The following is a 17,165-nucleotide window of genomic DNA, read 5'->3' as shown; positions in this document are numbered from 1 at the left end:
TATCTGGGGTAAAATGATGTTTGTATATATGATTAGAAAAAAACGGATAGTTCTGGTCCTAAAATCTGATTGGCTGAGCCGCATTCACAGACCTACGACCGCCTCACAACTGAATTATGTATTAATACGTCACGGCACGAAAAACGTGCTGTTAATGGAATAATCTTTGACTCTAATGAGTGCACTGATGAAGTAAGAACCCGTTTTTTGTTTAAACTGAGGAGCTGACAACTTGTTTTCTTAACTAGAATCAGGCTGGTCAGCTAGCTAACAGGCTAAAAGATAGCAAACATGCTGAACAGCTCCAATATTAATATCACAGGCTTGAATTAAAGTATTTACAGTACGGTAAAACGGCAGTATGAAAGTCATTCAAAGCACTTCGGTCAGAAGGAGCGTCAGGCTGAATCCTAAACGGCTCCGTACTCCCTAAATAGTGTGCTAGTTAGTTCTAGCCTCTAAAGACAAATTATTTACCGAGTGTGGATGAGTCTGAATCCCAAATGACTGTTTCTTAGCTGTATTTTGCTCTGTTGGGCTGCAGGATCCAGTGTTTAAACTCCTATGTAGTGCACTATGTAGGGAGCAGGGAGCCGTTTGGGATTCAGCCCCAGCATGTGAAGAGGGCGCCGCTGGATTGGTGCTAAATAAGACTCACGGTGCTAATTTGGTGACCAAAAAGTACTTATAAAGCCAAAGTTTCTGCATTAAACAGTGCTGTGTTATCATATGCTCATTGTTTTATGACGAAAAGTTAAAAACTTCATGAAATGACCGCGGTGTTACAGCGATGGATGACCGAACGTTCTCCTCACTCAGTGGTCCATGGTTGCTTGGCAACAATACCGCACTCTAAAGGAACTACATTTCTTGGTGGAATACTTGTTTATGTTGATTATTATTAAAATTAACTTACATTATTTTCTGAGAAATTGTATGTTTAATCATATTTTATGTTGGCCATTTTATAAAAACAATAAGCCACTTGAGGCTGCGCGTTACAGTGATTTTATCACATGGAAGGGGGTTTTACTCCAATTCATGTCGTGGCTAAGAACACCCTTCCCCGTCGCAGTAACACACAGCCGCTCGTGGCTTTTTGCTTTATTAAAAACTATATGCTATTGTTTTTAGTAATAATAATAATAATAATAATAATAATAATAATTAAAAGAAAGAACATATTGGACAATTTTCTGGCATGTTTTTCAACCAGCCCCTTTTGGAGAAGACCACCTGGCCCAGGTAATTTGAGTTTGAGACCCCTTTTGTATGCAAACAATGAGGGTTTGATGACTTTTGTTGCACTTTCAGGCACAAATCATATGAATTCTGTCTGTGTTATGATCAAAACTGTAGCATGAGCCGAAATGCAGAGTGCATGGAAAAATGCAAAATGAGCTTCATAATATGTGCATTTGAGGGAGGATTGCACAAAAAATTAGTTGATATATTGCATGTGTGACTGATTCCATATTTCATTTGATGTTCTAAAGTCCTTGACCTTTTAAAACCAGGCGTACATTTGCAAGAAGAGTCTCAAAGACATGATGACATCAAGAGACTTTCTTTACCAATGACAGCAGACACAGCGGAAAGACCCCACGTGTCAAACACAAGGCCCACAAGCTCAATCAGGACCGTGACACAGTCCTATTCGGCCCACGAAATTATATTAATTTTCTATACATATTATTATTATTAGCCCGTTTCACTCTGAGATGCACTACAGTCCCCAGCATGCACTGCAACATAATGTACACTCCATCCCCCTTCAACCAACAACAACCTGTGGGCAAGAAGTTACACAAAAAGAAAAGATGCCTAGTCTAGTCTAGTTCAAGCAAACAGGCAGATTTTAAAAATCTACCTAAAACCATTTATTTTTATTTAGAATTATTTTTGAATAAGTATTCAGTGCCTGTTTTGCTGTTGCAGTTTTGGCATATTGTAAATAAACAGTGGCCTGTCCAGGTCAAGGCAAAATGTTAAGTAAAAACGAAATGTTATTGTTTCCCAAATTCTGCTTCTTAGCTGGAGCAGAATTACACCCCTGTAGGATGTTTTGGTGGAAAATAATTTAATTTATTCATTTATTTAACTCAATTTCTTCATCACTGAACATTTACTTTCCGTTTTGTCTTGAGTTTGTTGGCAGCTCCACGATTTCACTGAGACTTTTCATCCCTTAAACACTTACGGGTCCAATTCTTAGTTTATTTCTTTCATTACTGCATAAATTACATGTTTCATAGTGGTGATTGGACCATTTATACACTCTTAAATATGATGTTCCTTCAAGGGTTCTTTAGCAAAGAAAATGGTCCTATATAGAACCATGAACACTCAAAAGAACCTTTTGCATGATTAAAGGGTTCTTTACCCTTCTTCAGCATTCTTCAGATTGAAGGAGAACGGGCTGTAGGTGGTTCTATATAGCACTAAAAAGGGTTCTTCTATTGTTCTGATGTTAATAATTGTTGCATTTAAATTGTTCTATAATTGTTCTATTGTTATGATGTAATAATAGAACAATCCTTTTTTGGTGCTATATAGAACCATTTTCCAAAAGGTTCTATACAGAACCACACACAACACATTCTCCATCAAATACTGACTAATAAATCCCCCATATTGCTTTTTAATTCACATTTAATCTTCATTATTATATTTTTAATAAATAGCATGTCTAGGGTCCAAACTGCTACACAGTGTGTGCATGATAAACTGCAGTCTTAGTAAACAGAACACTGAATTTAGATGCATTGCGGTTGCATATTGCTCTTGATGTGTCTTTTGAATTTAATGACATATTTAAGTCTGATTTGCTTGTATCTTTATAAATAAATGGGAAAAGCGCATCTCTCTCCTCCTCCCTCTCTCTCTCACCTCCATGGTGAAGGGATCCGTCTTGGCCGCTCGTCCCGTGGCCACACACTGAAAGGTGGCGTTCTGTCCAGCGTTCACCTCCACGTCCCCCAGCCTGGTGAAGTGAGGCACCTTATCTGTGGATAAGATAGGAACAAAAACAAGAAGAGTCAGCATCTCTTCTCACTACATCACTCCATCATTTTTTCCTTCTAAATTGTCTGCATAATTGTGTGTGAGATGTAAACAGAGTGATTCAGAGTGGTTTGGTGTGAAACGGTTCAGATGTCTTTACAGTGGTGGTGATAGGAACCAGGGGTCGCCATGACTACAACACAAATATAGACATTTTATTTACTATCCAGAACCACCAGTGAACCTACACGAGTCTTCTGAGTTTATATGGAATGTTGATGATGGAAAATAGTGGAAAATCTGAAATAATAAGTTTTCTTTGGGGACTACTTTGCCTCACAGCACCTTGTATATTATGTATCCCTCCACCATGAATGGAGTTTAAGGCCAAAATCTTCTCAAAACTATCATAAAACAGTGTCTCAGTCATCAGGCAGTGAATTCATAACCATTTCATGTAGGAACTTTCTGTGAGGAGCTTTTAGAGGTGGACGTCTGGTTCCTATCACCACCACTGTGGACAATTCTGACTCTGGAACAGAGCATTTCACACCAAACCACTCTGAATGAGTGAATATGAATGTGCATTGATTTACGGTAAGATTTTGGCCTGAAACCTACTTTTAAAATTTCATTCATGGTGGAGGGATACATGCAGGGCGCCGTGAGGCAAAATAGTCCCTTCATAGAATAGAATTCTTCACTTTTACATGTCACCATTAAGTGTGATGAATGTGCAGATTTCACACCAAACTGCCCTGTTTATGTGCTCTGAAAAAGAGAAACTAGATTTGTAGTGGTAAATTGCGGAATTCTAATGTGCAGAATTCTCTCCCAGGTGCTCAAATTTAAAAATCAAATCAAATTCCATTATGTTTTATTATTTCAGTCTTTTCCCTGATTGTCATTCTTCGCCTTTACGCTACTTTTAAGTGTGATGAATGTGCAGATGAGTCTTGCTGGCTGCTTCCGCGGCTCTTAACGTGCTCAGAAGAAGACAAATTGCAAATGACAGAAGATTACAAATGCTCCTGCACCTTCAACTCAACCCTGGAGGCTCCACCGCCGTGCCTCCCCCACACGTTCTCCCAGGACCAGAGCAGAAGATCAAATGGCAAGTTAAAGCAGGCTTTTGGACATTCCCTTTGTACTGTATATTTCCCACTTCCTCATTCATGTGCAAGCCAAACACCTTATCAATATGCCTGCAGCGAGTCGGATCCTATTCATCACTTTCGGCAGTGCAGAACTGGCAGGAATTATGATGAGCGATGGCGACTTCGCTGCACGCAAGTCCTGAACAAAGCTGCGAATGAAACCCAGAGTCCCGACCTAAGCATTATATTGTGAACCTGTACGTTTTCATGCAGGTCGGCTAATGCATTTCCCTACAAATTTCCAATCATGAGACCTACCGGTTGGTAATCTCACCATTACATGGTATCATTACTGTACTCACTTATTCCTCTCCACCGTCTGCTCCGCTTCCGGCCATTATGGGCTCTCAGTACCGAGAACATCGGGTTCTAAAAGCGAAATTCCTTCCTTCAATCTGCCCCCACAACACTTCTCACACTTCGCGTGATTCACAACATTGCTGCTTTTTCCATCGTGAGACACACACGACAATATGCTTTAACGTAAAGTCCAACCAACAGATGCCAAACCAGCAGGTTGGGACAAAAGAAGGAGCCCAATTTTCTGTAATCTTGCAAACATTTCTACCAGAGAGCTCTGTGATTTGGGGGAAAAGGACAAAAAAAGCGTTTAAGAGATGTGACTGACCATAATGGGCCTGCAAAAAGTCTCAGCCTCGGGTTTCTGGCTCTAATGGCAGATTTTATGTAGGGTTTTGTACAGGCTCAATCAAGACAGACTCAGAATGCTTCCCTAGATGATCCATAATTGCACAAAAACCTAGAAATGGAGCGATAATAAGCGGCGTGCAAACAGATCGAGGCCGTTGGGCTTAAAAGGGCATGAAGAAGTGGCCACAATGAAATGTCAGTTTGCTCTGTGTCAGTGCGTCTGCCAAGCGCTATCCCAGAAATGTTCCTGTATAGGACTTTATTGGTTGTTTATATAATGGACAGCAGCATATAAAACTGCATTCGCATCTCTTTATGACAGTTATAATCTGTTATAATGCTTTATGACAGTTCATAATCAGCTGCCTTATTTATGTCCTCACAGGTCTGCTGAAAAGTCATTATTAGCCCTTAAAATTAAGTTATTGCTTTCATTTTGCTGTTTTATTAATTAGTAACCTGGGGTCGTATTGCAGAAACGTTAAGATTTTTCACAGATTAATACTACAGAAGCAAATCTGACCTTAATTTAGGAATCTTATCTTACAGCATCTTATCTCCAGTTAGGAAATCTTAACCTACTCAATCAAAGCTGACAATCAACTGTCATGTCTGTTACCTAGCAACCGACCAAACACACACAGCTGAAACGTAAACACAAAATCAAAATAATCAAGTTAGTGAGCCAGACAGCTAACATTAGCTACCGTTACTGATATAAAAAAAGTCAAACAGAACTAAAGTGTGATAAACTGTGAGCTGTGAATACTGTGAGAGCGCCCCCTGCTGTTTATCAGAGCGTCACCGCTTCCCAGTTTCAGTCTCCATTTCCCAAACGCTTTAGCCGAGCGCGCTAACGTTACTCCTCCTAATAAACAGACACACGTTCAGCTCCGTCTCCTCATTATTCACCACCATCACTGTAATATTTCATCATCAACATTAACACACGAAGGTGATCAGAGGGGCGGTGGAGATCGAGTCTGCAGCGTCTGAGATCTTTAAAACGCAGAGTTAGAAAAGAAAATCATCTCACAGTGAAAGCAGCGTTTTACAGTAGAAATAAATGGAGCTCATTATGCTGGTAGTGAACTATGCTGCTGACTCAGCTGCCTAAAAACCATAGAAACAGACCTTAAACAGAAGTGAGGACCCTGTTGGGGTTCATCCTAAAGTTAGGACAGGATTTAGGAGGTTTAGTCTAGTTAGGATGTTTGTGTGATGCTGTTTTCTTATCTGGAGTTCATGATGAGATTATGAAGTTAGGAACTGTTATTCTGGAGTAGCTACTGTCCGAAATTCAGTCTGTACTGAAGTCGTCATGGAGACTAAACAGATCAGATTTCAGAGTTTCTGTAATACCGTAATTGCATTTTACATTCAATTTGAATTATGCTTTGCACTTTTCTGTTTCTATGTCAAAAAATGTAAAGGATATTTTTTTCTTGGATGCATTTAATTTGATAAAATATTTTATTCTAATTACAAACACAAATGTGGACTAAAAGTTTAGAATCTGTACTTTACACACAATTTCAATGGCAATAACCGCAACTTCAAAGGGTTAACCACCCTTTTGTTTCTTTTACATCTTATGCAACTACACCGCAATTACTGACACTAATTATCAGAATGGGCCACTCAGGGTCTTCCAGACTTTCAGAGAAGGTCTAATGTTTTCTGGGACCTAAAAAAATACATATCTGCCAATTTTAGTTCATTTTTATTTAATATAATTATCATGCTTGTTGTATTTAAACTAGTAAGTGCTTCGGTAATACTCTCATTACATTGTTACGTTTTAATTGGAAGCAAAAATTCAAATAAGAGATAAAACCCGGCGGGCTCTCTCATTGGTTAGGACTTCAGGAGCTGAACTGAAGGCCTTACGTTACATTAACTGCCAACATAATTAGAAAGTGACAGAAAAATCAACAAATCATGCTCTGATTTACACTGAGAACACTGGGAACAGTGAGAAAGAACGTCATTCTAGTCCTTCTGGAAGTTCTAGATATGTCACTGACTGTGAATGCGAGGTGTAGTCTAAGCAGGTTCTTAGTTGTTAGGAATGTTAAACAGTGGCAGCAGCTCTATGTCAGGACTCTGAAAGAGCCACTGTAAATCTGATACATACAAGCTCAGATGTATGATAATGTCTGTTACAAACATCAGACAAAACACATGTAATGTCTTCTCCGAGCTTTAAAGGTCCATATTTAATCTAGAATGGAGAAATGTTCACGTGCACCAGCACTAACATACTATTGCAAACCCCATAAGGGCTCTAACAGAGATTAGCATTATTGTAGCTGTGTTTTTTTCCTTGTTTTTCTGATTGAATATAGATATTTATGGCCAGAACTGAAGGCAAAGCTCTAATAGTCATGGTTTGCCACTGCAAACATCCCCCCTGCCCCAACTTTTGATAAGCATCAGCATTTAGGGCTGATCCTCGCAGCCCGTAGGCGACTGTTCTTTCCTCAAGTCCTGTTCTTTTCTTTCAGAGCTCTTGGCGGAGATGTTGCCATTTTTAGAGGCTGTAGCACTTCTTTTGAACAACTTCAGCCTGTGAAGTACTTTCACAGCAAACAAACAGCTAAACTAAGGCAGCCTGTAGAGAGTGAATGAGAGCTGAGAGTGAGAGCAATACAGTTTTGCATACAGAGTGAACACAACATGCTGAGTGAGAAACAAAGGAGTCATATAAGGGTAGTGAGAATGCATCAGCGTCGCACAGCGGGGGGTCGATATAGGACAGAAGATCCTCTCTGCTCTGGTTGAAAGTTCTCCAGCTCGTTCTTGCTCTAGTTCTAGTTGGAGAGGGTTTTGCGCCCTACAGCACTGCCCTTGGTGAGAGAGTGAAGCGTTCCAGCCTGGCGGCCCTTATTTCCCTCAAATCTAACTGTAGATAGACATATTAGAAACCTAAATTGCCGATCAAAAGTTTGGAATACTCTACTTATAGTACAGGGTGTCCCAAAAAAGCTGACATCACTTGAGATGTGAATATCTGAGTAACTACATGTCCTGGCAAACTAAATCAAATAGGCTTCATGTTGAACAATACAAGATTTATTTATCAAAATTCGAACAAGAAATTCAGAGGGATGAAGATTTTATAACCGATTTCACAGCTGCACAAATGTAATATCTTCTGATACTGGTGGTCGTCCAGATCCCTTCGTCCTGCACAGACAGCCTTCCTCTTTGAATGTTTTGCACTGTGTCCAAATCTACTTTCCAGTTGGTGCATTTTTATTGAATTTTCTCAAAAATGCTGCTGCACTCTCGTTTGACTGTGTTCGAGCATATTCTAACACACAAAATGCCTTTTCATTTCTAGTGAACGCCGTTCTTCAACCTGAAAAACATTAAAAATTAAACTTGGTTAGTTTTTACACGTTTTGTTAAAATTTGAGATCATTTGAGGGAGAATTGGCTGTTATTAGACTACAAAATGATGTCAAATTTTTTGGGACACCCTGTATTTTCTCGATAAGTTATCACTGTTGTCGGAAGAAAACCTCGTATCTCCAAAATGGTGACTTTAAAGGAGAAGGAAAAAACCTACTTTACTTTTAATGTAAGTCAGTGCAACCAGACATTTTTCCAAATGATTCTGGGTCATTTCTCTTAGTCTGTTCATCATGGAATTTACATACAATGTGAAGGGTAACATGTATTTTCAAGTTATGTTAAAAACTGAAAAATGTCAAAAATGGAGATACGAGGTTTTCTTCCGACAACAGTAATATGTTCATGTGCACCAGTGTTACCTTAGCGCTACCATACTACTAAAATCCCATAGAGGCGCTAGCAGAAATTAGCTTTAATGTAGAGGCTGTTTTGGCATGTATGGTAAAAAAAAATCCTAGCACTAAAAGTTCGCCATTGATTTTTACCAGTTTTTTTTATTTTTTCCTCCTGGTCCTTCTGAAATTTATTTTTACAAAACAAACAAAGCAAAACAAGACATTCTACTATTCTGTATTGCAAAAATGTCTTTACATATCACAATATTATGTTTGCCATATCAGCCCTGCTATTACGTATCTAACAAAGTTTGATTCCGTTGCTTTAAAAGTAATGGAAGTAGTTATTTAGCGTTACTCAAAGAATCAAGTTAGCTGGCTAACTCTATCTGCAAACATTAGCTGGTAATGTTAGCCTGCTAAACTAGACCATTTATATGACAAAGGTCAGTTTATAAAGCTTGGAAAAAAGCTTAAGAAAACTTAGGGTAAGGTTTTGGATTGTCCTTCCTGTCGACGCCCCCTTGAGTCCATAAACTACATCTCCCAGTATCCTACAGGAGATCACATGATGCCTACACATACTGCCTCCACCAATCAGAATCCACTACCTAGTTCCAAGTCACCTGATTACTAGTTGTTTTCAGCACTTCCTCTTTCCTGCCTCTGTATAAATACCTGTTTGTCATGCTTGGTCTTTGTGAAGTATTGCCTTTGTGTACTGAGTGTTGTTTACCTGTCTGTTTTCTGTGTTCTTGTGTTGTTGTTTTTCGATTTTGTCCTTGGACTTGCCTTTTGGTGCTGTTTGCTAAGTTAGAATTCACTGTTTTGGCTTCTGACCCTGATTTGTTTCACTCTTCTGCCTCATGTGTTGTGGACTGTCCATCTCGGTTTTGGCCTGTTTCTGAATTACATCTTTGGCTAAACCTACTATGACTAAAGGCCACGCTGTCATTTTTATCCACAAGTTTTTGACTAGTTCTTGGAGAATTACACCAGAAAAATGTATTAAACCAAGAACAACGTAGATGTTTTCTAAAATAAATAAATAAATAAATAAATAAAAACAAAATAATATAAAAGCTTAGACTGTTATGTACCTTGAAAAAAATATTCCGTATTTTTAGACAACTTATATTCTTCTTTTTCTTCTTCTTCTTCCTATTTATCTGCTGGATTAATTGACATTGTTCCAACTCCAAAATGTTCGGTCTGATCAGGAATGGTGTGTTTGTTTGCAGCTTTTTGATTGGACATTCGGTTTTTGTACAATCATCGATAAATAACACATTTTCTGTCCCACAGAAATGAATAGGGGACCCTGTTTACCACGTGGGATATCATAGCAACCCTCAGTAACTACCCAACAACCCCTTAACAACCATCTGAGATACCACAGCAACAGCCTATCAACCCCCTAGCAACCACCTGGGATACCACAGCAACCTCCTAGCAACACCTTAGTAATTACTTGAGATACCATAGTAACTTCATAGCAACATCATAGCAACCACCTGGGATTCCGTAGCAATGGCCTAGCAACCACCTGGCAAACACCTAGTACCACCCTAGTAACCACTTGAGATACCACAGCAACCTCATAGCAACCAACTGGGATACCATAGCAACAGCCCAGTAACACCCTACCAACCATTCTTGAATTGCTGCGCAACCACTCAGCATTTTCTTCAGGAAAGGTTCAAAATAGAAGCCTATGAGGGGACACTTCAGTAGTGTGCCCTCTGGTGGCCAAACTGGTCTCTTATTTGCATATCTTTGGATCAAAGAAGAACATCCAGACATCCAGTTTACAATCTAAAACAGCAATCTGTCTCATCTCCCCTCAGATATCCAGGTTTTCTCTCTCTTTTCAGAGCAGAGGGAGCAGAGACAGTGCAGCATAATTGATTTTGTGCAGGTCCTTTTCAAATAAGACTTGAGTCAGACTTGGCTTGCATTAATTATTCAGACTGTTTCTTGGTCTGATACAGAAAGATACATAGAGACACAGTGATTCAACTGAAACTGGATGTAGAGTCAGTGTCACGCTTTTACAAGAGAGTGTTTGAGAAAGACTCGAGAAGACATTCCACATGACATTTTAACAACAACAGGGGTTTGATGTTCAAGGCTGGACTTTATTTAATTTAATTTCCAGTCAAAACATCCATTAAGTAAGAGTCATCCATTTTTCAGGAGATATTTCTGAGGAGATTAGATAAGATAAACCACTTGCATAAAGAAGGTGACGGTCAAAGTGAAAAATCAGGAGTTTCCAAACTGGAGTTCAAAAACTGATTAAAAGCGACAGAGAAAATGGGGCTCTTAACAACCAACTGGTCGACCCCAAAACTGCCCCCATCAGAAAAACAGCACTTAAAGCTTTCATCTCTGAGAGAGAGGAGAAAATCAAGCTGATCAGATCTGAAAACATCCACAGGTGTTTCTGTCCATCCTTCCACTGTGAGAAGACGACTCAGCGCTGTGGGTCTGAAGGGATGTGTAGCTGTTCAAGAAGAACCTCACTGAGAAAAGGAGACGGACACATCAAACAAAGAAGCTGAACGATGGACTGACCACCCCAGAGTCCAGACCTCAGCACCACTGAATGTGTTTGATTACTTCAGAAAATGATCAACCAGCTTCTAAGACTGAACTTTGGAGGTGTGTCTGCAGATTCTTTGAGGAGCTGAAAGTGAGTCTCCTGAACAGAATGGAAGCTGGAATAAAGGGAAAGAGTGACTCACTGACTCACACAGCTGAGAGTAGATTTAGTTGTGTTTTTTTGCTGATCCTCATGAACGACTTAGCCCTCTGGGGTCAACAAACTCGCCCACGTATCAAATTCTCTGTTTCTATATCTGTGTCTGTATCTTTGTGATGATCCAGCACAGAAATCCAGTTCAAACACTTCCTGAATCTGTAGAGTCGCCCTTTCCATTCCATCTTATCACGAGATCATACGAGACTCACATCCGGAGTTATGAGCCTATGAAGAAGGGCTGAGATACACGTCATCTGCCTCTCACCGTGTGGAGCTGGTGGATTTGTGTGTCCGTCTACATTCTGTGTGAAACTGACCAATGACACTCAGGAAATCACTAAGGACTGACCATCACGCCGGAAACCCTTCATTCTTCATTCAGTCCACATCGGAGACTCATGTGAAACGGCGTACAGAGAGTTTACAGCTGCTGAAGCTGCTGCAGCGGTTTTGGAAAGTAGTGATGAAGATAACGGAGCATTTAGATATGAAACACATGAGGATCATGATATATGAAGAGCCTTTAGAGGAGAGTTTAAGAAGATATGAACAAATCGAGAGAATTAATCAGACACCAGAATGCTAAGAGACGTTTGTGAGGCAAACAAATTGTGTGACATTTGTTGTGAGGCAAAATAGTCCCCAAAGAAAACATATTATTTCAGATTTTCCACTATTTTCCATCATCAACATTCCATATAAACTCAGAAGACTCGTGTAGGTTCACTGGTGGTAAATAAAATGTCTATATTTGTGTTGTAGTCATGGCGACCCCTGGTTCCTATCACCACCACTGTAAAGACATCTGAGCCTCTACAATCAACCATTTCAGTAAAATTGCCCTTAAACAAGAGCCGCAGGAACGAAAGCCGTGGCGTTTGTTGCCGTCCATTAAGTTGAGAAATGTTTTTAGCACTGTCCAGCTTCTGTCAACACCCTGACCGTGTTGCCGTACAGGTGAGCTGGACCAAAAACTCACTTGCCCTCTGGTGCTGTTGATGACTATAAACTGCTATTGTTTGCTGAAAGGTTCCTGAAAGTATCTGGCCGAGCTTTCTAGAGAGAAGCAGTAGCTGTGAGTGCTTCCTCGAGCCTGTCTGCTTTAAAAAGGCAATCTAAGACTCGGTGGGCTACATTAGCTCGTAAACACCACCATTACCATTCATTAACATCAGGCTGGATGATGCTCCTCAGAAAGGATTAGACTAGCGAGAGGCCGGAGAGACAAGTGCATGCCAAGAGTCTCCTGGCTGACTCCTCCAGCCAAGAGTCATCCACAGTCGCTGTGTGAGAGCCGGAGGAGGACGGTGTTCACTTCACACTCTAATTACACAACCGAACCAATATTTCATGGTTTTTCATTTTTATTTTATTTGTTATTATTATTTTTTACATAAATCTTTTTGTCTTGATTTTCATTTGTTTAAGTTGGTAAATTTCATTTAAACTTTTTCAGTCTCTTGTAATTTGCTCGGCTACTCTGTAAATGAGGGTCACCCTTAATGTACTTTGAGTCGAAATATGATTGATTGATGTTTTGGTTTCCGAGATTAAGGTCAGAATTCGGTCAAACAAGACAAGACATGTTTGAACAAGTCAAGCATATATCACCAGTAATTAACTGCGCTCTTAAAAAAGATGGTTCTTCAAGGTTCTTGAATGGTTCTAGATAGAACCATGAATACTTAAAGAACCTTTTGCAAGCTTAAAATGTTCTTTGCATCATGAAATGGTTCTTCAGATTGCACATGGATCTGTACAGCACCAAAAAGGGTTCTACTATTGTTACAAGCTTGACATCGAAGCAACAGCAGAATCCATTTTGGTGATATAGAATCCTTTTCAAAATGGTTCTGTGTAGAATAATACAGAACATTCTCCCCATCAATCGGAAGAACCCATTTCATGACGTAATGAACCCTTTAAGCATGCGAATGGTTCTCATTTTGAAAACAGAACCCAGCAGAACCCTTTCAGGTGTTATACAGAACCATATACAGTCTGAAGAACCATTTCATGATGCAAAGAAACTTTTAATCTTTCAAAGTGTTCTTTGAGAGTTCATGGTTCTATTTAGAAGCATGAACATTCAAATTAGCAATAGCAGAACCCTTTTTGGTGCAGGAAGAATCTTTTTCAAAACGGTTCTGCATTGAATCATATGCAACACTTTCCCCATCAACCATTTCACCATGTAAAGAACGCTTTAAGCATGCAAATGGTTCTTTGGGTGTTCATGGTTCTATATAGAACCATTGTCTTTACTACTTTTTTAGAGAGTGCTATAGTTAGTTCTACCCAGCAATAACAGTTCTACCCACACACTTAAAACAGATGGTTCTCAAAGGGTTGTCTGGTCACCTATCATCCACTGCAGCTGACACCTCTATGCCATCTTTAGCTTATAAGTTTTTTACCATTAACTGATTGAAATTTTTTAAATCTTTTATTTGCCGTCCTGTTTCCGCCTGAAACTGAAGCTACAGTCATGATCTCGGTCTCATTTAAAAGGAAACACTCAAGTTTTCAGTATAACTGTCTGAATTACTTTCACAGAACAACAGAGTCTAGAACAGAGGAGTTTATTTCCTCCTGACTCACAGATCTCTAAACTGATCTCTGACTCCTGCCGTGTCATCAGACCACGTTTTGGATTATGATGTCTCTGTGGAGGCGGCGAGGCTCTGAAGGTGAGGACACACAGATTTGCTTGCGTTTGCATTCTATGCTGTAAATGAGACGATTGCAACTGCTGTGAATGACGAATCATATAATGGTTTGTGGGAAGCGATTCCTGAGATCCTTTCATCAGAGAAGTGCCAGCACCGGTACAGTGATCTGGATAAGGTTAAAGAAAATAATACGCTAAATAATAACATACTGAATAACTCAACATTGCTAATAAATTTGGTAACACACTTGTTTCCTGCAAACCCGTGCATTCGTGAGCTCCTGCTGGTGTGGGTTCATGGCTGTTCCTTCTCTTCAAATGACTTGCATAAAGAGACTTGCGACTAGCGGCCCCTTGTGGAGAAACTCTAGATTGCGAAACTTGAATGAGTGAGTTCCAAAGTGTCCACACGCTCAACATATAAAAACACAGGATGTTTTGCCTCATTATAGAGCCATAAAGGGGCAGAATTCCCTACCGGTCTCACTGCTTAAAATGGAGGGTAAAATAAAGTTTAAAAATCTGATAAAAAACACTATTTAACAAATTTAGAGATCAGTTAAGTAGATTGGTCCTTGACAGCTGGAACAACACTATGGTGGAGTGGGCAGGAACGTAGATATTTACCAGAATATATAGTCAAATAAAGTTTTGGTAAATATACATATAATCTTTTCTTTTAGTGTGATTTTTCAGTTTTCAATCGTCTTTCTTATGCAGTTTTATGGTTACACTGTCCTACTTTTATTTTTCTGTTTTTTTTTTCACTTTTAGGTTTTGTTTTCTCTCAGTCTTTCTTTGTTTTTCTTGATTTTTTACTCTTGTGTTTGTATGACTTGTTTTGTTGATTGTTACTGCACTATGTTTATGTATAGTATGTCTACTGGACCCCAGGAAGAATAGCGGCTATCACAATAGCTGCTAATGGGGATCCTAAAAAATAAACAAATTATAGTTGAGAGGCTCTGCAATTCAGCTATAGATACCTGTGAATCTGCGAATAGGGCTTATTAATGCCTTGTAATTATTGATTATTGTTTCAACACCTTTTCACAGTGGAATAAAATGCCATTTCTATACATTATTTCCTTCAGTGACACTAATGGAATATTGTTACATGGAGATGTGTTTTGTTGTGATTTACAAAACCAGAAGTGACCGAGAAAATGATGTGGGATTTCTGGACACAGGAAGGTGTTTTAAGGTGAGGGTGCTGAAATTTTAAGCAGCACAAACGTGAAGTGAATGGAGACGTCATGCAAAATGATTTGGATTTTTTATTTGATTTTTTTTTTTTTCAAACCTCAAACAGGACATGTCATAACCTGCTTTAATGAGGTGAGAGAAAACAATAAATGCACATCCTGATTTCTCTGCTCTCTCTCCTTTTGGACAAACTCTATGCAAATTAACTGAGCAATCAGATTGTTGATTCGTGGCACATTAACACTCCTCGAATTCTCAGTACTGGGTGTTTTTGTCTCCTCTGTTATTCAGGATTGGCATCTAACGGTGATGTAACAGCATGTGGGGACATGGGGCCTTAGTGGAGCGGAGCAGGTGAATAACTCAAGCCTGAATATTGAAAAGACAAAAGAAGTTGATGGAAAGTGGATCCACCATCTCTGACCATCAAAATGGTAAAGAGGTGGAGAGGGTCACCACTTAGGTTCCTGGGGACGACCAGCAGCTCATCTCTTAAGTGGGAGAGCAACACTGCTGTATGATCTACTTTTATAGAGGAAAGTGTGCTGACTTTCTCCATATGTGTCTGGCGTGGTAGTAAAACGACATGTGAGAGAGAAAGTGGTGCTGCCTCCAAAATCACTGGTTGCGAACTACCATCTGTTGCCTCTACACATGCCAGAAAACTGGAAAAGAAAGTATTGAAAATTTATGCAAATATCTCAAACTCAGCACAGCACTTTTTAAAACGCTCCCTTCTGGCAAAAGGTTTAAATCGTCTTATGTAGAACATCTTGGTTTAGCAACACCACTAAGCGTGTTTACATGCACTCAATAATCTGATCTTAATCAGATTTCTGCAGTTATCTGATCATTCAAATGGTCATGTAAACAGCACACTCTGATTTCTTAGAGCGGAATAAGGTCTAGAAATCTGATTAAGAAATCCGATAAAGTGAGCTGGATTTTAGCTTAGTAATCAGATTTCTCAGTGCTGTGAACTCTTACTCTGATTTCTTTCAGATTTCTCAGTCTGCGCATGCGCGAAAACAGACGGTGGTACCGGAAATAAGCGAGCAGCGACGCTGAAAACAACTACATGCTTTACAGAATGAAGGATTTAAATATTTTTCATCTTCTAGATGATGTTTGTTCATATTTTCAGGTAAAGTGGAGCGATGTTTAAAAAAACACAGCATGAAGTTTGAGTTTCACTTTTCGTCACGTCTTCTTCTGTGAGTTTATTGGCTGGCTGCAAAGCAGAAATCTGATCACTGTCTGACTCATGTAGACCTGGAGTTTCTCCATTATCTGATTACTCAAAAGCATGTAAATGTGTTGATTGGATTACTGACAAAATCTGATTTTCTGCAGTTATCGGATTGTTAAGTGCATGTAAACACACTCACTGACTTTTCCACTATCAGACTCTTAAACTCCACTCGACAATCTTAACCTTATTGATTTTAACTTATTTTAATGTTTATGTCACTTTACTGAGATCATGACTGTATGAGCGTGAGTGTAAACCGTTCGTGAGTTTGAAAGTCAAGTACCGACTGATATGGGAATAAATTACTGAAACTTCAAATTTGAAACTTGTGTCACGTCCGTAGCCAAACTACATGCTGAAGAGTCGACACTCAAACACACACAGAACAGAAGACATATCAGCCGATAAAATGAAAGCGCAGGACATTATTAGACGAGGCTAAATGATTTTTTTTAAGCTCACAACAGTATTAGGCTGCTTTGGGGTCCAGAAATAGCCAAAAACTCTGCATACAATTTCCTGCTTTGCACCTCAACATGCTTGTGTTTTAGCAACACAACCAGCAGCTGTTGAGGGAAGCAGGCTCACATTGCATTAATTAAACAGTGCATCACTGAAAATACAGGAATAAAACATAACAACACGAACTCCACTTCAAAACAAGCACACACAGCTCTTTACTACATTCAAATTATCTTAAGGTTTA

The 17,165-nt window shown here is 39.3% G+C and overlaps 1 protein-coding gene across 1 annotated transcript in view; it reads right to left on the bottom strand.

The window, feature by feature from the left end:
• The window catches only part of ptprua (protein tyrosine phosphatase receptor type Ua), a 425,958-nt gene that overhangs the window by 191,648 nt on the left and 217,145 nt on the right, over positions 1 to 17,165 (bottom strand). Inside the window, exon 5 of the mRNA XM_036562583.1 lies at positions 2,890 to 3,005. Coding sequence (XP_036418476.1) covers positions 2,890 to 3,005 — 116 coding nt within the window. The remainder of the gene's footprint in view (positions 1 to 2,889; positions 3,006 to 17,165) is intronic.

This window comes from Colossoma macropomum, unplaced genomic scaffold (assembly GCF_904425465.1).
Source record: "Colossoma macropomum unplaced genomic scaffold, Colossoma_macropomum, whole genome shotgun sequence".
In the NCBI taxonomy this organism is placed as follows: domain Eukaryota; kingdom Metazoa; phylum Chordata; class Actinopteri; order Characiformes; family Serrasalmidae; genus Colossoma; species Colossoma macropomum.
Note: the sequence above shows the minus strand (reverse complement) of the source record. Positions and strands in the feature narration are given on the sequence as shown.